Here is a 20,089-nt window from a genome sequence, read left to right as displayed (position 1 = left end):
AACCTGAACCTCCCATGGTGCATTTCCTTTTGTCCTGTCCCTTGTTCCCTGGCAGCAGAGCCCGACCCCCCCGGCTCCCCCCTCCTGTCAGGGAGTTGCAGAGCCAGAAGGTCCCCCCTGAGCCTCCTTTGCTCCAGGCTGAGCCCCCCCAGCTCCCTCAGCTGCTCCTGCTGCTCCAGCCCCTTCCCAGCTCCGTTCCCTTCCCTGCACACGCTCCAGCCCCTCAATGTCTCTCTTGTCTGAGGGCCCAGAGCTGCCCCAGCACTGGAGGTGCCCCAGCAGTGCCAGCACAGGGACAGTCCCTGCCCTGGGGCTGTGACACACCATGGCTGGCACAGCCCAGGGGCCATTGGCCTCTTGCCCCCTGGGCTCACCTGGGCTCATGTCCAGCCCCTGTCACCAGCACCCCCAGGGCCTTTCCCACCAGCAGCTTTCCAGCTGCTCTGCCCCCAGCCCGGAGCTGTGACCCCACCACAAATGCCACACTCCAGGCTGATGCCACCCTACCTCCCACCCCACACCATCCAGTGTGGGCTGGCTCACATCTGGATTCACTTGGAGCTGCACAAAGTTTGAGTAGGCATAAAAATTCATTTAATCTTGGATTCACAAAAAGATTGCCCAGGCAAAACCACTAAATGACTGCAGAGGAACCAATAAAACAGGAATACTGCTGTGCCCAGCACAAGATTGCTCCCTGGAGGCAAAGTCTACCTGTGTCAAGTGGCACTGAGAGCACAAACAGCCTATGGAAGATGGCTACACATGCCATTTTACTGGGCTGAACAGGAGTGGAAAGCCACCTCCAATTAGCCACTAAATAGACAATTAGCCTGAATTTGGTTTGGATTTGAGCTCCTCCAGCAGACTGTCAGCCTTGCCTCTCTCAGCCCCCAGATGAGACTTGCCTGCCCAGCACAGAGGTGGATTCTGCCCCGTTTGTCTGTGTGAGTCCCACACACTCACCTTGCTGTAGGCAATCTGTAGTGTTAGTGGGATTGCTTCCCTGTCTCCATCTATGCCCAGCCTTTTGCTGCCTGGACCTGCACAAAACAAGGAGCAAATGTCACACAGTGGCTTTTTATCCCTGTCCTTCACTTGCTACTGACAGAGCAGCACAATCAGTACCTACACAAAGGGGGGGAAATGGTTTGCTGAATACGGCTGTGGAGCAAAAAGGCAAAAAAAAAAGAAAAGGTGGCTTCAAAGCTGCCAGAAAGCAATTAATCTCGTGCAGAAATTCCAACACAAAGCACCACAAGCCTCTCTGCAGAACTGAAAGAGGCACTGGCTAAGCTGGCGCAGAGGGGTCAGTGCTCCAGGGAAAACACAAAGCAATAAAAGGCCACATTGCTAACCTGGCTCCTGTTTGTCCAGGCATATTTCTGCCCACATTAAATTAGCCTTGAAATACTGTGCCCAACACTTCCTAAGTCTTTTTTCCCCCCCACTCTGGATAATTTTTTGCAGATGTGGTGTTTCGTCACACAACCCAAGGGAAAACCATCCGAGTCAGGATTGGTGGTTTCACGAGTTAGTGGGAAGAGGTCTTGCCCAAGCCTGTATTTTGGGGGAGTGGGGCGGTGACACTTCGCGTGGGGGATGTTTTATGAGCTCTGTTTAGAAAGACAAGGCGAGATCACAGAAAAGCAGCTGGTTGAAGACGTGAAGCCGCGTGTCTATGCGCAGTACTGTGGGTTGGCCACGAGAGGTCTGTGTGCGCTGCACCAGAGCACGATGGCCCGGCTGCCGGGACGAGCTGGAGATGCTCCTGCCATTGGTCCTCCTCTCTAATACTATTTAATTTTACGAATTCCTAACATAAATGTACATTCAGGAAGGCTCCAAGTGCGCCCACACATAAACCTTGCTTTGCCCAGTAAACTAAGGAAGCGGAAATATGGGTTTTATAAATGCCATTCTGGGAGAAAGCACAAACAGCAGCGAAAAGAAAAGATGTAAAGCTGCATTTGACCAGGTGCTGAAGAAGGGAAGGAAATGGGCTTGAAGCTGTTTTGTTGTAAATCCATTTTAGAGTTAACAACAGCAAAAACAAAGCTTTGCCATGTCTTTGCTCCTGAAGAGGAGTGCAAGAATTAGGATATTTCTCTTCCAAATTAGTGAAGAGCTGTCTGAACCTTTGCTCAGGCTGGGTCAGACATGTCTCACAGCCCCTGCTCCCTCCAGCCCCTCTTTCCCTTCACCTCCCAGCCCCATGGTTTGCAGACCCCCAGAGTGGGTGGGTGGGTGCAGCAGCAGGTACAGACCTGATGCCTTGATGGCCCGTGTGGCTGCTGAGTGGCCCAGCTCGAGGGAATGGATGAAGACTTCGGTCATCTTTTCTCCCCCGATGAAGGTGAGCTGCCAGGGGAGAACAGTGAAGATGTGGTGGTGAGACCACCCAGCCTGTGCCAGGCAGTGTTCACCCCTCTAACTCCTTTCCACAGAAAACAGGTCAGTTTGGGAAAATCCTTTCATGTTCTCAAAACACACCTTTCAAGAGCTGCTCTGGGTGACACTTGTCTTTAGCTGTACTTCAGGCTGCTCTAACAGACCACCAGCAAGTCAAACAACCCAAACCCTAACTTTTACTAAAAGAAAACTCCACACCCCACTGGAAAGAAACTCCATGATGAGTCTGGGCATTGCTTTGAGAGCACAAATTCCATGAAAAGCAGCAGCTGGGCTCACCACAGCCCCGCTGCATCTGGTCCCGAGTCACAGCACCAAAACAGTTGTTTTAGCCCCACATTCAACTTCCCCACCACATCTGCCACAGGCGCACAGCTGGGTGTGGGAAACAGGTTTACAGAGGGCCTTGGTTTGGGACACAGAGCACGGGAGAGACTTCCAGCAATGTGAATAACCTGCCAGCACTGACAGGCATTGATTTGTGTCATGAGGAAAGGAATTATGATGGAAAACTGCTTGTGTGACTTCAGGATTGTCTGAGCAGAACCTGCATGCTCTCAATTCCTGAGCCAGGAGCATCAGCAAAGCAACGTGGACACTCAGAGACCGAGCTCTGCCTCACCAGCACGTGGTGGCTGTGACACACCCACATCACTTCACAGGCAGGTCCCAACCTGGTGGCACAGGCAGAAGACCCTCCCTTTCCCCTCAGAAGATGGGGCTGAGCCCCTTTGCCTACCTCTGTCTGGTAGAGCTGCAGCAGGACGGGGCGTGTGGCGAAGCGGCAATAGTAGAGGATCATGTCTGCCAGGATGGGCAGCTGCTCCTGGGAGTCCTCCTGGGGCTCAGCCTCCGGCTTGGCAGACTGTGGTGGGAGAATAAGTCAGCAACATGACGGGGTATGTGGTACTTACATCCAGAACTGTCCATCCCACCCCACTGGGGACAGAAACCCTCCTTCTGACCACCAGGAACCATCTCCATCCTGTGTCCATGTCGCACAGGCTCTTGTAGAGGATCATGGTGGCCCAGTGCTAAGCAGAAGTTTCTCTGATCAGGTCCCCAGTTCCTCTGCGAAGAAGGATGAGCCCCACCAGCTGGCACACACGTACCTGACACAGGACGTCCATGGGCAGGTTCATCAGCCCAAGAACGTTGCGCTCGTACCATGGGTCCAACACACCGATGTAGTGGGAGATGTCGTTAGTGCTGCTCTCCATCCCAGCCGAGGTGGGATCCTGAAACCACACACACTGGGGTCACTCCGAGGGCCCCCCAGGCTCCCCCCAGCCTGCCCTGCCAGCCCTGGTACCACAAGCCCCGTGGTGAGCAGGACACCTACCTGTGCCCGGAGCTGTGGGTCCCCCAGGGCTGGGGAGGGATGATGCATCAGGGGCGTCGAGGGAGCCAAGCAGCTCCTCTTCACCGGGACGTAGAAAAACTGCAGCTTGAAGTACCTTGTCAGTGAGGGGCAGGTGCTCTCCTTGAGCCTGGGAGAAGGTGGAGAGGGTTGGGTGAGCAGAGCAGCGGGGAATGTCCCAGCAGGGCCAGGTCCCCACGGTCAGACCCCGCACCTCCCGGCTCACCTGAGGTTGCTGTAGGCTCGGGCCACCTTCCCCGAGATGCGGTCGGAGCCGAACACCACGACACGCAGGGTGGACACCTTGGTGTCCTCGTCGTAGCTGAGGAAGGGCCGCCGGGGCAGGCTGAGGTGCCGGGGGGCCAGCGGGGCCGGCAGGCGCTGGCTCAGCACGTGCTGCGGCAGCGAGTGCGCGCGCCGGGAGCGCGCCGGGACGCGCAGCCGGGCCTGCGACGCGCACAGGCTCTCGGCACGGCGCAGCGGCAGCGACAGCGAGCCCGTGTCCGGGCAGTCCTTCAGCTCCCTCCTCAGCACCAGCTGGCTTTTGCTCTTGAACAGTCTGTAGATCTTGGTGGTCAGAGTTTGCCTGTATTTGTGGTGGGCCTTCTCCGCCTTCAGCTCCGTCCTCCCCACCATGTCCAGGGAGCTCTCGTCGCTGTCCTCTGCGTACCCGCTGTCCATGCAGTCCTTCAGGCTGGAGACGAACGACTTCAGGGACTTTCTGGAGACCACTGTCAGCTCCGAGATGGAGTCCTTGGAGGAGGTGAAGAGGGACATTCGCGAGGGCTTAGATCCCTCCTCTGACAGCACAGAGTACACGGAGTCACTGGAAATGGCACAGAGGGGGGAAAGCAGCGAGTCCCGCTCAGGGGAGCAGCCGTCGGTTTCCACATCCTCCTCCTCTTCATCCTCCTCCTCGTTCTCCGAGGCCATGGGCTCCACAACGCTGCACTCCTTGCTGAGGACATCATTGAGGATATCTGAAAGGCAACCAGAGGCAGATCCACCTGGGCTCCAGCAGAACCACTGCATTTGTGATGGCCCCGGATGTGATGGTCCCAGACAACACCACCACTATGTCATGGCCAGTACTCTCTTTGATCCTGCATGGCTTCAAACAAGGAGCTGGAAACCTCCTCCTGAATGTTTTCAGATTTCCTTAAAGTGCTCAGTTGCAACGCAAAACAAAACGTATTTCTCTCCCTAAGGTCACACTCTGTTTGGGTTCTCAAAAGGCAAACACCCCTTGGGCTTCTGCTTCCTTCCTATACAGCTTTCACAATGCACTCCAGGTTTAACCAGAGGGCAGGAGGAAAACCAGGTATTCAGCTGATCAAACCCCAAAATGAACCCACTGTGGCTTCCTGGCAAGGCTGGACTCACTGCAAAGCCTGAGCCAGAGCTCTACTCCAGCTTGCTGGGGCCAGCAGGCAATGACCACTGAACATTCACAGGAACACACAAGGTCTTCCAGGAATGGGGAAGCTGGAGAGACCAGCTTGGCAGAAGGGGAACCCGCTGCTTCCCCTCCAAAACTGCTGTGGCCAGGCTGAGAGCACAGCAAAGGCACCCACTCCTTGGCCATCCCTGCTGAGGAGGCGAAGAGCTGTCAGGTCTGGCCAGTCTCAATTCCACAAAGTCTCAGTATCCCAGTCAGGCTTTCCCAGCAACAATTATTTCCAGGGCATAAGCAAGGTTTCCTCCTTGCAGAGGAGCTTCCTACCAAACAATGTCTTGTCCTACCAATATTCCCATGGACTTGGGTGCAATGAATTTATTCCGGCTTAACGCAAGGTACAACCCTGCCCAGGAGATTAAGCCCTGCATGATTTGTCTCTGGAAAACTGTGATTTGGGGCCACCAGTGTCCTGTGCCCTCTGCTTGGGATCACAGCAGGCATCACACCTGAGCTGTCACCCACATCCTGTCCCATCCAGGGGACACTGACACCCACTGGGTCATTTCTCCCTCCAGCACCAACAATGTTTTATCAGCTCTTTCACACACCCAGCTGGATGTGGCAGCCCCAGCCAAGCTGAAACGCTGCTCAGTCACCCCTGGAATGGGGAACAGAAGGCTGTGGTCTCAGTGGGATGACTGGGGGACCCCCTCCACTTACCGAAGTTATCCTGGTCCCAGCTGTACGTGTAGCAGCGGGCGGCAGGGATGGGGATGGTGTGGAGCTTGTGGGGCTGAGCCTCACCTGGGAAGAGAGGAGGGAGAGGACTTAGTTTCCAAGGATCCCCAACACCACCCCTGCCAGCCTCTCCTGGTGGGAGATGCCACCCACCCCACGCACACATTTTGGGCAGCCCAGGTCATGCTGAACACCAATGATGCCAGTCACATGCAAAGGGGATGAGGGGACATTTCACACCCCTAAGAGCCATCAGACATCACAGCTACCAGCAGTTTCTGATTTAATGTTTTCATCTCACCCATACAGGCTGGACAATTTGTTTTGTTGCTGTTTTAATGAAACCTTTTCTGGCTCATTGTGTGGTTACGAAGCAGGACCTGGGTCGGTGCTTTTTTTGTTGTAGTTTTTTCGCTCGGTCGAGACTTGGTGCAAAATGTTCGCTGCTGCTGCTGCTGCAGGGGCTGAGCCTGCAGAACACCCTGGAGAAAAGAGGGGCCTGGGGGGTTTCTCACCCGTGATGGCAGGAAAGGAGGCGGCCCCAGCGATGTCCCTGAGCACAGACTGGAGCCGCTCCCGGGCCAGCCCGGGGTCGCTGCTGGCGGCCGCGATCTCCTGCGCGTCGGCGGCACTGGAGTAGATCTCCGACAGCTCATCCAGCGTCTTGGACTGGGGGAGCAGAGCCAGGGTGAGAGACTGAGGGGTTCCCTCCAAACAGGCAACACACAGGTCCTTGGGTAGGATCACAAACTGGGGAACTCTCTCCCTCCACCGCCCTCTACCCCCTTTCAAGTCGGCCAAAACTTTAGCGATGAAAATAAAAGCGTGTTTGAAAACACCCAAGGGGTTTTCTTCAAAATTTTTTGCCTCTCCTCCAAGCGTTTCTCCGGTCAAACAAACACTTTTGCTGCACTTCAAATCTGGGGGCCCTTCCTCTCTACACTTAGGGATGGAGAAAGGAGGAACAGGGTAAAAGGCAAGTGACCCCCCCCCCCCACGCACACTTCACAAAACCCAAGCGCAGACCTCAGGTCTGACCTGAGAAGTGAAAGACATGTATCTTTCCTACAAGAAGTGTTATCAAAACTTCTTTTCTTTTGCCAATTATGTACTATTTTGGTCAGGAAATCCAGCAGCCAACTGCACGAAACTGCTCTCAGCGGCATCCCCAAAGCCGGGCTGTCCCAGCCTACCTTCAGGAGGTGGTGCAGGCTGTCCAGGTCGCAGCAGGTGCCAAAGTTGGCCTGGTAGAGGTGCTCGAGGAGCAGGACGAGCGTGGCGTGCTGGGGGTGCTCACTGGCACTCAGCTTCTCGGCGATGGAGAGGAACTCGCTCTGCACCTCGGAGCGGTTGAGCAGCAGCACCGTCCTGGGGACAAGGGGACACCAGTTAGGCCAGGCTTGGACACTGGTGGTGAACCCCAGGCAGGGCTCCAGCCCAGCAGCCAGTTGCTCTAACTGGACACGGGATGAAGTGGGCCCCTAAACTGTCTTTCTCCTCCAAGATGCAGGTCAGAGAAGAAGCTTTAAGGAGAAGAGCCACATTCTTCAGCTGCATTTTTGCTCCAGACCACAACATGAATATCCACAGGCTTTGAATTCCCAAACCTGCAGCCCAGACAGCACGTGCTTCTGTTCATGGGCAACAGCACTCAGTGTCCAGTGAGCAAAACTGGCTCTGAATTAAGGATGTGCTGGGGTGTGCTTGGATCTAGAAAGCTCAGGCAACGGGCACGAGCTTCCAGTAAGCCCAGAGTTCAGGAACTGGACTTGATGATCCTTGTGGGTCCCTTCCAACACAGGATATTTTAGGATTCTATAACCTGTGCTAGGTTTTCAGGGCTCTTTATGAAAATACAGCCAATACACCAGCGCTGCTGGGTGAGATAAGGGTGCAGATCCAGGGCTGCACGGCGTGAGTGGGCAAGCCAAAAGAGAAGGACACTCCTCCTGCACAGAGTGGCTGTGCCTGAAGGACTGTCCCTGAGGCTGGGCTCAGCCAGGACAGCAGACACCACCCAAGGCTTGTTTCCCTATTTACAAATGAGGTGCCCTGGTAGGGAAAAAGGTTCAGCCCTCAAACAAGGAGCAAAGTCTGACTTGTGCTCAGAGCTGCAAGGCTTTCATCCAGCACTGGACTGGGACTGGGATGGACTTGCTTCTGCCCCCTGTTGGGGTGGTGGCTCCCAAACTCACAGATCACAGCATTTCCCAGCTGTTCTCCAATGTGTGCTGAGATCAGCAGCTCCCTGTGGAGGAGACTTTGCCTTCCCCAGCTGTTGTCACCCAGATCTGCAGCCCTAGAGTTAAGCAGTCCTGCAGGATAACTGGCTTGGGGAGTCCACAGACCTAGTCCCACGGCTGTGGAAATGCTACAGCCACTTTCCTCATCCCTTCCCACAGCTCAGTCCAACTATCCAGCCCTTCTCCCCAGCACCCACCACGACCCCTTTGAGATGCTGCTCAGTGTCAGAGCGTGGGGGTGCCACAGAGGGGACCAGCAGTGCCCATGGCCACACTCACACAGTGGAGCTCTGGTAGTTCTTCACAGGCAGCCCCTGCTCTGTCCTCACCAGCCTCTGGAAAGTGATCCCTGGGGAGAGAGCACAGGACATGAGGAATGGAACCACTGCAGACTGTTCTGCCTCAACAGCACATCGACTTTGCCTCCCAGTGTAGTGCAGACATGGCTGAGTTGCTGCTTGGAATGGGAATGGCCCCACCAAAAGTCCTCACAGAGACAAGACACAGCCATAGTGTAAAGGGACCAGCCCAGGAACAAGGAAGCTTGGGAGGTAAAGGGTAAAAGCCCAGAGTGATGGGAAAACAACGGATGAGACAGGAGAACTGCTCCACCTCTGGTCCCTTCTGCTCTACTGCTGATGTGGGATGGGAATTCCATGGATTTGGCAGCTTTTCCCACTTGCTTTAGCCCCCCAGACCCTTGATGTCACTTATGGTCAGGAGGTCACTGCCACCTTCCCTCCCACAGGTGGAGCCCAGACTGGCCCCACCAGGAGAGAGGTTGGTGTGGGCAGCCACAGCCCTGGATGCCTCCCTGGGATTGTCCCCAGGATGCCACTGGGAACCCAAACCAGGTGACATCAGATGGATCTGCACTGGGTGGGAACAGCAAAGCCAGTGTCTCCCCCAAACAGCAGGATTGGGGCACATCTTGGGAAAGATCTTATGGCATCAACAAGATCCTGCCCCCTTATCAGTGCAGGCAGCCGCATCCCAACCCAGCTCAGCAGTCTGGGAGCAGCACCCAGGGGGGGCTCAGGTTGATCACACAGGCCCCCTGATGACAGCAGCATTCACCCTTCTTGCAGAGGCACCAGCCCCAGTGAGCAGATCAAAGCTATTGCATTCTTGGCAAATATTGACAACAGCTTGTTCTCAGTTAATATTTACCCTCATCTCAATAAAAAGCTTTTGCTTCAGCCTCACAGCAGGTCACAGAGGCCGTGCAACAAGCCTGGAAGAGCCCGTAAGGCCCTGGCCAGCTTACCAGGACAGGACACGCTCTTGCTGGCTCTGGGTCCAGCTGAGGGGGGTCCAGGGTGAGGGGCAGCACTGGGCTCCTCAGCCACTGCAGCCAATGCCTCCCACATGGCATCTTGGGCAGGGGTGGGGAATCCATTATGCTCACAGGAGGGGAAAGGTTTTGGACCAAAGTCCCCAGCTCACTCAGCACTGGGCACTGGTGATGTGGTGATGGCACAAGAGCAGGGTGTAGCAGCCCCCCCTCCCCAGCACTGGAGCTTTCCAGCAGTGTGTAAAACAGCCCTGACTCAACCAGACCCTGCCTGGTGGCCATGGCCATTTATGCTGGGGGTAAAGCAGCCATTCCAGTGCTCACAATGCACAGGGTCTGGGGTTTTTTTTTTTCATCCTTTCATTCATTTGAAAGCACATTTCATCCCACCTACACCTACAAGCTCCCATCTCACAGGATGCTGCTGCCATGACAGAGACCCTGCATTTCACATCCTCACCAGGGCTCTCTGAAGCAGCTTCCCAGTCTGAGGAGGTGGGGAGCACCCCCAGCCTCAGCCACAGCCCACACCCCCTTCCAAGGCCTCTCAAACCCTCCTCAGAGTAGGTCTTGCTGCCATGGCCCTGCACAGGATTAAACACGGGCTGGAATCTGCTCTGTGTGATAACAGCTCTTCAAAAGCCACCAAAAGACTGGGAGATTAGGAAAAAGGGCCTTTTAGAAATAATTGGAAGAGCTGCTCCATTGGGAACAACAGGACATCTAGGAGGAGTCCTTAATTAAGGGGAACGCTGCTGCTGCTGCTGGATGTGGCCAGAGCTGGATCACAAGGTAGTGTCTGGGCTGTAAAGAACGAGCCAGGGAGTCCCTCAGCCCTATGGAAATCTCCACGCAAGGGCAGGCTCGGAGGCTCCAGCCACCTTGATGCCAGTGAATGGACTCACTGTTATCACCCCAGTTGCACCACTGAGCACCTCAAACAAAGGCCAGGGCTGGGAGGGAGCAGCCAGCACGTGCTCTGCCATGGAAAAGACCCACCAGACTGAAAGGCAGCCAGGAAATAGTTACCCATTTTGCTAATTCCCCACGCTGGGAGTCCCCAGGATGCTCCCACCACCTTGGCAGCCACCAAAACCACCACCCTGCCCTGCTCCTCCAGGGGAGTCTGGTCTCACCCTGTGCTGGACCACACCCCGAGGATGCAGGGCAGAGTCCTCACCTCCTGGGAAAACTGAGGTTTGGGATGCCCAAGGTAACTGGGGATACCACACTCACAGGACTCATGAAGCATGAGGGGAATGAGGCAGCAACACCAGGGGAGCAAACAGGGGCAGTGCAGGCAGGGGGTGTTTTTGGGGAAGCAGTGGCAGCAGCACGTGCAGGGCAGGAGCGCTCACCAGGGGCCCTCAGCTCATTGCTGATGAAGGTGAGCAGCTCACGGAAGATGTCACAGTAGGGCACAGGCCAGGTCAGGAAGCTGTGGTACACACTGGCAGCTTTCAGGAGCAGGTCGGAGCCCGGCGGGAAGTGAGGAGCCTGCGGGGCACAGGGAGACACGGTCAGAAAGGGAGCGAGGACACAAACTGCAAGTGCTGTGTAAAAACTCGAGGGGTTAGGCTGGAAGTGGGAGGAGGAGAAGCAAAGCAGAGGTTCACCCTGTGACACCCCATCTTCTCCCAGGGAAGGGTCGAAGGATCCCCACTGGGCACAGCTCCAAGAAAGCTCCTTCCGCTCTGCACCTTCCCAACCTCCCGGCTGTGGCTCACGTGCCAAAGCCTATATATAAATTCCTTTTTAACCACCACAGACACATACAGATGAATTGCATTACAGCCTGTGCTTTTGCAGGATCTGGCAGCAATGATTTCCTTGGGATAATGATGCATTGTGCTAGTAATAATAATAATAAAAAAAGTACTTCCTGTGAAGGCTCCGCTCCTTCTTTTCATTCACACTGCCAATGTATTTTGCACAAGTATAAAGGTAATGAAAAAATTTCCCTTCTCTGCACAGAGATATTGTCCATCTCCCTTTCTGATTAGCCCACCCTTTAAAAAATAGCTTAAACATCCTGAAGCTCATTTTTTTTTCAGTCAGCTTGTGCAATGGTTGTTTGATCCTGATCTCTATCAACTTGTACAGAATCTTTTTGTGAGATGAACTGATCAAAGCAGGCCGTGGTGTTTCAGACAAAGCCACCCTGACTTCAGTGACTGCTCCATGTGGCTCCATGGCCTCCCTGGGGCTGGGATCCAGCTCCATGAGCAGCCTCAGCACTTACACAGAGGACGGCGGAGTAGAAGAGCAGAGCCAGGGGCGTCACCAGGTCGTAGTCGCACTTCTCCTGCACCTGTAGGAAACAGCCCGAGGGGGGGAGGATGAGCTGGGCTGCTTGCCATGAGCACCACCCAAAAGGATCCTTGGAGGTACCAGGGAACTCCCCAGCAGTGCAGCCGAGCACCCAACCTGCACCACCACACCACCGTGCCCAGCAAATTCCCTCATCCTACAGGAAAACAACCCCTAAAGCCCCACTAATCCACACCAATGGGACAGAGAGATAAGCACAACCTCCTCTGCTCAGATCTGGCCAAGCTCCCAGCCCTTTGATGTTCCTGATCCTTGCACAGTTCCATGAAATTCCATGGAAGTGCCTCAAAGCAGGCAGCCAGGAGAGGCAGGGAGGCAGCCCAGCCCCTGCAAACAGCTTGCAAAGCTCACCAGCACAGTGAAATCCATGTATTTGCATCCCAGGCTTTGCCAGGGAATACCCAGCAGAACTATTTCACTGAGGGACACAGTGATGGCTCAAGGATACACTTACAGACAGTCTCCCCTCGTTCATGAGCACAGCACAAAGTGCAATAAACCCCTACAATAAACCCTAATGTAATAAACCACTCTCTGCAACAAGATCAATTCCAACCATTACAAAAATACATAAATGAACGTAACCAAATTGTGCTAAACTTAACTGCTATCAGTTCTGCAGCCTTTCTTCCCCAAAAAAATGAAAGGCAGCATTTACCCATCACATGAATCCCAGTGCTGGGGATTTAGGAAACACATCACTGTTTCCTGCCACATCAAGGGATTCCTCCAAGGCCTTCCCTGCCACAGTCTAGGATGACCCTGCTCAGCCAGCGATGCCTTGAGGTTCTCTGGCACATGGTGGGACCACAGCAGGTCAACAGATTGGCCCCACTGCCACTTCACCTCCCTGCTGTGCCTCACCCCACTGTCACCTGCTGGGCTGCAAACCCCATCCGTGGTCCTCAGTGTCGCAGCTCCACAGGAAGCCCGGCAGGGATACACAGAAGTTTCCATCCAAAGCAACAGGAACTGTTCAATTTGCTCTGCTCTGGACCAGCAGCTCCCAGCTGATGGCTGGGGAAGGCCTGGGGAAGGCTGGCTCCATCCGTGCAGCCCCATGGTGCCCCAGCAGCACTTTGGGGAGTCAAAACCCACCCCTGTGGATCTGCAGTGCTACCCAAAGAACAGATATCATAGCTGGGCTTTTCCCTTGTAGTTCTCATGTGGGAGACACAGTATTACTCTCACCAGAGTTCTGTACCTGCTGACATAACACCGCCTGACCCCAAGCCCTGGGGCTCCAGCAACACTTTACCACAACCCAAAATCACCCAGCAAGCTCAGCAAAACTCCATTTTGGGCAAGCCACAGAGCTGACCATGTCTCAAAGCCCACAGCCCTCCCTGACAGCCCCCCCAGCTCACCTCTTTGGTCTTGCCAAGGATCTTCTCCACGAGGATGAGGTAGTTGCCAGCGTCTCGGCTCACCAGCTCCTGCAGGCTCCAGCAGTTCAGGCACAGCCCTGCTGTGGGGGACACAGAGCCACTGTCACAGCCCCCATTCAAGGAGGTCACGAGAGAGAGGAACAATGGGAAGGGGTCAGGGAGGAAGGTGTCGACCACAGGCATCAGATTACAGCAGAAGAAAAAACCTCACGCCCTGGTTCTAGACAGATCTGACCTCAAACAAGGGTGCTCGTCTCAGCAGCACCGCTTCGTACCTGAGCACCTTTGTGTTCTCACAGCCCAACACACCCAGCCTGGCTGGATGCCTCTCCCCAGGTGCCAGCTGGGTAACTGACAGGTCAGAGCTGCCACGTGCATGTGCAGAGGTCAGAGGGATGTGCCGGGCACGGGTGGAACCCACGTTCCCTCTGCCCAGGCACAGATAACCCACCAGTGCAACCCCTTGCCCTGCCGCCCCCCGGCTCAAACACCCCAGATGCACAATCCCAACTATAAACTCACTCAAATCTTGCCAAATTCAGCTTCCTGTCAGCAGACATTCAATCCCCTCCAGCTGCATCACACCCGTCCAGCTTCCCCGGGCCCTGGAGATGCACCAACACAGCAGCACCACCGCAGTCAGCAGACACAAATCTGCTTTGCTGTCGAGCCTGCCCAGCATTTAGTCCATCTCTTGGCACCTTCAAATTTTCATTAAATCTCTTAAAACCCCACCAGAAGATTAGGCAGAGCAAAAGAAGAGAATTGCCATGCAAAGGGATGGTGGTGGGTCCTTCACCCCAGTGGAGTGAAACCCCCCGACCTCCTTCCCCCAGACATCTGCTGGGATCCGACTGGTGACAATGGCCCAAGGTGTTTCCCGACGTTCTTCTCAGCGGTCAGGGCCACCTCCCAGAGGGCCTTAGAGGAAATGATCTGTGTGAAGGCTGTCAGGCTGCCTCCATTCATCCCAGTCCCAGGTCCCAGGGGAGGAGGAGGTGCTTGCTGGCCGCCGGCAGTCCAGGATCTGCAGAGCAAGGAGGGAGTAGCACCTCCTGCTCCCCTTCTTCCTCCTCCTTCCCAGGGACCTGGGTACCCCACACAGCCCCAGGGAGAAACGTTACAGGAAAACTTCAAGCAAACAGCCTAACAAATACCTGGGAAAGGCCCACATTGGCATCTCCCCCATCCTGCATTGCTATGGATTTTTTCCAGCAGAAGGGGGTGCAGGGTGGACACTACACAGCTCACCTGCAGCCCATGGCACAGTTCAGGGGGTGCTGGAATTGGGGCTCTCCCAGTCTCAGCTCGAAAGAGAAAGCAAGATTAAGAGAGCATCTCTCACTGCAGAGAAGAGGTGCTAAAGATCAGAGAGGAAAAATAATATAAATCAAATGGATTTCACTCACACAGTCTATTAAGTGGCCCAGGATATAAACATCAACCCAAGCTGGAGCAGGGGAGAGAACACCATGAGCTGGCACAGGACAGCAGTCCAGCACAAACCTACAGATCACATTGTCTGGCCCTCAAACATTATTCCCAACTGCAGAGGCTACAGATTCATCAAACACAGACATGTCATAAAAATACCTTTACACACCTTCTGGGTGCTAAGCAAGAGGAATTTAAACCAGGGGAGAAGGGTGACATGGCCCAGTGGGAGAAGACCAATGTCAAGACAAGTAAAACTAGTGCTGAGGTTGCAAAACCAGACTTGTAGACTAGTGTTTGCTCACCAGGACATGCACTATTTCTGTGGTTTTATGCCAGTTTTATAGCTGAATTAACAGGCCAGGAGACTTCCCCCAGGGAAATCCCCTGGGCTGCCACACAACTTTTTACTTTCAATGAATCAACATTTTCCAGTGGAGGAAAGATCCCTCTGGAAAGTTTCCAAGCAGCTCAGATGCACTTTCTAATTTGCCTCCAGTACTCACAGTATCTTACTGGGTTTGCTGACACCCACCAAGATACTGTGATATCTTGTCAGTGAGGGAACAGCCCCAGTGACCCAGGAATTCAGTAATGCTCCAGTTTTCCTTTGAGTCACTTCCATAAACCAGCGGATGCCACAAAGCCACAGATCAGCTGGGATGACTCCAGCAGGTTGCCCAAATAAATCAATATTGTCCCAGAGCGTGGCATCCTCCAGGGAAAGCTCCTGCACCTGGGAGATAGTCAAGTAAGCAACTGGCCCAGCAGAAGTGGTCAGAGCTGCCGGGAGCTTTGCTGACCTCGGCAAGAAGTCTCTGGGCTCACATGGTGCCTTGAAAAAACCCATCCTGCTCCAGCAGGGAGGATTACTTATCTTAGAGCCCCTTCCAGTGCCTAAAGGGGCTCCAAGAGAGCTGGAGAGGGACTTGGGACAAGGGCCTGAAGCAACAGGACAAGGGGAATGGCTTCCCACTGCCAGAGGGCAGGGTTAGATGGGATACTGGGAAGGAATTCTTCCCTGTGAGGGTGGGGAGGCCCTGGCACAGGTTGCCCAGAGAAGCTGTGGCTGCCCCAGCCCTGGAGTTTCCAAAACCAGGTTGGACAAGGCTTGGAGCAACCTGGGATAGAGAAGGTGTCCCTGCCCATGGCAGGGCATGGAATGAGATGATCTTTAAGGTCCCTGCCAACCCAAACCATTCCATGATTGTTTCACCTGTGAGACTCTGGCCCTGCTACACTGCCAAGGACAAAGCCTGGCCACAGGGGAGCATCTCCCAGAGAGGAGAACACAGCATCCTGCACAACCATAACCACAAACACCAACAGCCCAGCACGACGTGGGCTCTTTCCTTCCTCTCACTTGTAGCGAGGGAGGAGGAAACTGCGGTGGCAGCGGCTCACAGAGTCATTTGTGCTGAATGGGGCAGAGGGAGAGGCACTGGGCTACTTCCCCTGGGGGAAACTGGGGCAAACCCACTGTGGAGAGGCTGGGAGGATGGGCAGGGAGCAGGGGCAAGGGCAAAGCTCAATGGAGGCATCTTACAAACATAGCGTAAAGGAACAAACATAAGAGGGAGCAGCTGGAGCTGTGTCTGGGCAGTGTTAGGCTGGGTATTAGGAAAAGGTCCTTCCCCCCACAGGGTGGTTGGGCACTGAACAGGCTCCCCAGGGCAGTGGTCATGGTGCAAAGGCTGCCAGAGCTCAAGGAGTGTTTGGACATGGGGGATTGTTGGGGTGTTCTGTGCAGGGCCAGGAGTTGGACTGAATCCTTATGGGTCCCTTCCAACTCAGCATATTCTGTGATTCAGACCTGAGGTCTTCTCACCCATTTTTGGGTCTTCTACAGGAGCTATGAGCTGAAGCTCCAGGATACAATCAGGTATATTTGAATGATATCGCTATAATCAAATTTCTGTTTAACTCATGGACATAGCAAGGCTCTGGGATTAAGCTACTCGGTGCTGGGAAGCAGCAGGCTGCCAGGATCCGAGCTCCTAAATCTGGCACAGCTGCATTAACCAGAGACACACCAAAACAGCTGTACCCTTGCAAAAATAGTCTCAAGCACAAAATGCAGCTCGGAAATCCTGCACACAATAAACAAAGACCACACAGCAAAGTGAAGTGTCCAGCACTGCCAGGCATCAGTCAGGACAGGGATCCAGACCTGGGTGGGAATTCCCTTCTCTCCTCTCACAGTGCAGGTCACAACCACCCACTTTCCCACCACTGGGAACAGAGTTAGTCCCTGCAACCACATCCCCTGCACCCAGACCAAAAAGGTTATTGGGCAGGGAAGGTGATGCTCTTAATGTGCCCAGGTTAGGCACAAAAGCCCAAGGTAAGAAGTTCTCTCTGTCCCTCTGCAGATGTCCTGTGTCCCTGTGGGACACAGCTGGGCCTGTGGTGGCACCCGGAGACTTCATGAACTGCAGAGCAGCACTTGGCTTATCCCCAGGCCAGGGAGAGGCTGCAGCCAGGTGAGAAGGTTTCCAGACAGGTTTATTTGCAGCCACCCCTCACCTCAACACGCCCCAGCAGACGTTACATTGCTGCTCTGCTGCAACACTGAACTGTGTCACCACAAAGGACCAGGCACAACAACCACAGGGACAACTCAGCAGTGATGTTTTACACCAGGCCAGAGCAGCACCAGCACAAAGACAAGCTGCATCTGTCCCACTGTGCCAGCAGCACCAGACCATGCTGGGCACCTTCCCTGTCCCGGGGTGGACAAGGGTAGATGTGCACCGAGGGCATGCGGGAAGCTGGAACCAGGCTTTCCCCTGAATTTTGCACTTGCTCTTTAATTACCAAAAAACATTTTTCACTAGGAGATGCAAGGGAGGCCCCGAGTCTGTGTGGAGGGTGCAAGGTCAGAGATGCCCTGGAGAGTCTCCAAGGCGAGTGCAGGGATGCTCCCTGCCATCACTGCAAGCAGGGGCTGAGCTCCCCATCACCTCCAGTCTGTGGAGCTGTGCCAGGTCCAGGAAGTTCTGTGTTGGAGGGAAACACTTCACCTCACCCACCCAAGCCCATGGCAAGGCAGGGTTTGCAGAGCTCAGAAAGGAGCCTCTTGGCTGAGGGAAGTGGGAAGTAAAATCATGTTCACAAATCCCTCAACGCCTCAAAGGAGAGCAGTCCTTTGAGACCGGCTCCAGAGGTGTTCAGATCAGCATTATAGACACCCTTTGTACAGGCAGCACAAACCTGAACTCCACCTTCCAGCCCCTAAATCCAATGAATTTGTTTCAAGAGGCACAGGAGACCTCCCGGCAGGGCAACAGGAAGCCTCACAGCTAAAAAACTGCTGACATCCACCCTGCCCTCATGCTCATCCATCCGGTTTTGCTTCACTAAACCAGTGACCCAGCACTATTTATTTTTTCTTAAAACATGGAAAATGAGTCAGATTTATCTGCCAGCAACACAGGCAGCCCAGAACACATCATGTCCCCAGCTGGGAGAACCTGGGGCTGCAGCACGTGGAGCCGCAGCAAGAGCAGGACTAAGCCGTGCCTATCCCAGCATCCAACAGAGCGCGATTCCACTGAGCCCAGCGTGACACAGACCCAAAGGAAAACCTCCCTTTGGGAGAGCAAAGACCACAGCAAAGTTTCCAAGCAGGGAGGGGGTGCTGGGCAGGGGTTGCACCGAGCCCCCAGTGCCGGGAGGGAGCCCGGGCACAGCCCCCACTCACGCTTTGATCGCTATCGGTGCCAACAGCCCGGGCAGCAGCGGCCCCGTGGGCGGCCTCGGAAGGATGAGGCTTTGCCATTTCTTTTCTGAGAAGTGCACCGAGATGCCCTCTTCCTCCTCCTCCTCCTCCCAGAGTAGCTCCTTCCTGGCCTCGTGGAGGGGGTGGCATTTCCCCTCCGCTGCTCTTTGTAGTGGGCAACCGTCAAGTCAGAAAAGGAGAGAAATAAAGCAGAAATGCCACATCGTGCCCAAGCTGCCCACGGCGCCTGGGCTGGGCATCAGGTGTTGGTGCTGTCCAAAGTGACACAGCTGGAGGGGTGAAAAGCAAACAGCCCCCTTTCCTCCCTCCCCCAGACCCTCTCCCACCATTTCCCCTACGACCTCCCCAGAAGAAGGTGGCTCCTCCAAGGGACTGCCCAGAGGAAGGGTCGACTCACAGCAGTTTGTAAGGAGGGGCAGGAGGTGCCCGGAGGACAGGGGACAGTCCAAGCCTCGCAGCCACAGCATCCCCTTGGGATACATCCTGCACTGCACATCAATCCAACCCACAGCTTCCATATCCAAGCAGCTGCTTAGATATGGAATATGGATATCCAGCAGCAGGGTACAGGGGCACCTCCCAGGGCTGGAGCCACTCCAAGCACTTCCACCCTGGGCAGTGATTTTGGCAAGAAAACCCATGACAAGCCTGGAGAAATCAGCTCAAAAGTTAAAGGTTGCCAGGTTTAGTAACCAGTAACCATAATTCTGCCCCCCGAGCTGGAAGTATTTCAGACACTGCATTTCACCACTCAGTAACGAAGCTGGAGGAGCCCCACACCAGACTGCTCCTCTCCCCTGAGGGTATTTAGATGCAATGGAACAGGATCTTAAGTTTCTCTTTTTTAGAGTTGAGCACACTGAATTTCTGGGCACCATGTGAGACACTGTCCAGCTCACTAGTGACCTTCTTCCACTCTCCCTCACCAGCATCCATCATCCTCTCTGACCCATGTGGAGCCCTGTGGTAGATACCCAACATCTCCTTCCCAGCAGATCCCAGTGCTCCTTCCAGGCACTGGGCTGCTCTCCAGACTTTTCAACAAGTCCCATCCACCACAATCCTCTGGCCTCTCTCCCACCTCTGATTTCCAGCATGGCATTCCCAGCAGTGCCAGCAGTCAGACCCAAGACCAGGGCTTTCCTTCACCAAAAGCTCCCTGTTTCTCTGCTCACCAGCAAGAAGTAAAATATGTTTCTTCCTTTATCACACTCTAATTTGACACTGGTCTTTCTCCAGCAACAGGAACCAGGCAAACCCTGAAAGGGGTCTCCATGAGGAAAAGGGGGTTGTCCTTCCAAGCACTTTTCTAACAGGGATTTTTATGAGTCACAGACAACTCATTTTAATTTGGTCCCTCCAATAAACTCTACAGAAAGATCTTCTATTTAGACCCCAGGGCTGGCCATGGGCTCATCCAGAGTATAAATCTGGGATGGCCAAAGACTCACAACTTCTTCTCTTTGCTGCCTTCACACACCTCAGCTACTCAGTCACTTACACGGGGGGGAAACAACGCCTCGGAAACGATTACTCACCCACTCTGGGGCAACCTCCTGTAGAATTTTCAGATAAATCATTAAATAATTTAAAAATGAACAAAACCCTAGCAAGGCCTCAGCCCAAAGAGCTGCAATGTGGTGTGTGCTATTTTGGTGTACGGAAATGGTAAAAAGGAGGGGAAAGCAATAAATTGGGAAATAGAAGTGACGCAAGAAGTTAAAAATGAAAGAGGAGAAGGTTACGGC

General features: G+C 54.3%; 1 protein-coding gene across 1 annotated transcript in view; it reads right to left on the bottom strand.

Moving 5' to 3' along the window:
• The window catches only part of PIK3R5 (phosphoinositide-3-kinase regulatory subunit 5), a 60,970-nt gene that overhangs the window by 4,638 nt on the left and 36,243 nt on the right, over positions 1-20,089 (bottom strand). Inside the window, exons 3-15 of the mRNA XM_039390226.1 lie at positions 13,145-13,245; positions 11,689-11,757; positions 10,805-10,943; positions 8,432-8,501; positions 7,103-7,277; positions 6,425-6,578; positions 5,892-5,975; positions 3,999-4,752; positions 3,755-3,902; positions 3,525-3,650; positions 3,152-3,277; positions 2,268-2,361; positions 967-1,043 (exon numbers count right to left, since the gene is read on the bottom strand). Of these exons, the coding sequence (XP_039246160.1) occupies positions 967-1,043; positions 2,268-2,361; positions 3,152-3,277; positions 3,525-3,650; positions 3,755-3,902; positions 3,999-4,752; positions 5,892-5,975; positions 6,425-6,578; positions 7,103-7,277; positions 8,432-8,501; positions 10,805-10,943; positions 11,689-11,757; positions 13,145-13,245 (2,117 nt within the window). The remainder of the gene's footprint in view (positions 1-966; positions 1,044-2,267; positions 2,362-3,151; positions 3,278-3,524; positions 3,651-3,754; positions 3,903-3,998; positions 4,753-5,891; positions 5,976-6,424; positions 6,579-7,102; positions 7,278-8,431; positions 8,502-10,804; positions 10,944-11,688; positions 11,758-13,144; positions 13,246-20,089) is intronic.

This window comes from Pipra filicauda, unplaced genomic scaffold (assembly GCF_003945595.2).
Source record: "Pipra filicauda isolate LSUMZ 115617 unplaced genomic scaffold, ASM394559v2 scaffold80_size11013439_pilon, whole genome shotgun sequence".
Lineage (NCBI taxonomy): Eukaryota > Metazoa > Chordata > Aves > Passeriformes > Pipridae > Pipra > Pipra filicauda.
Note: the sequence above shows the minus strand (reverse complement) of the source record. Positions and strands in the feature narration are given on the sequence as shown.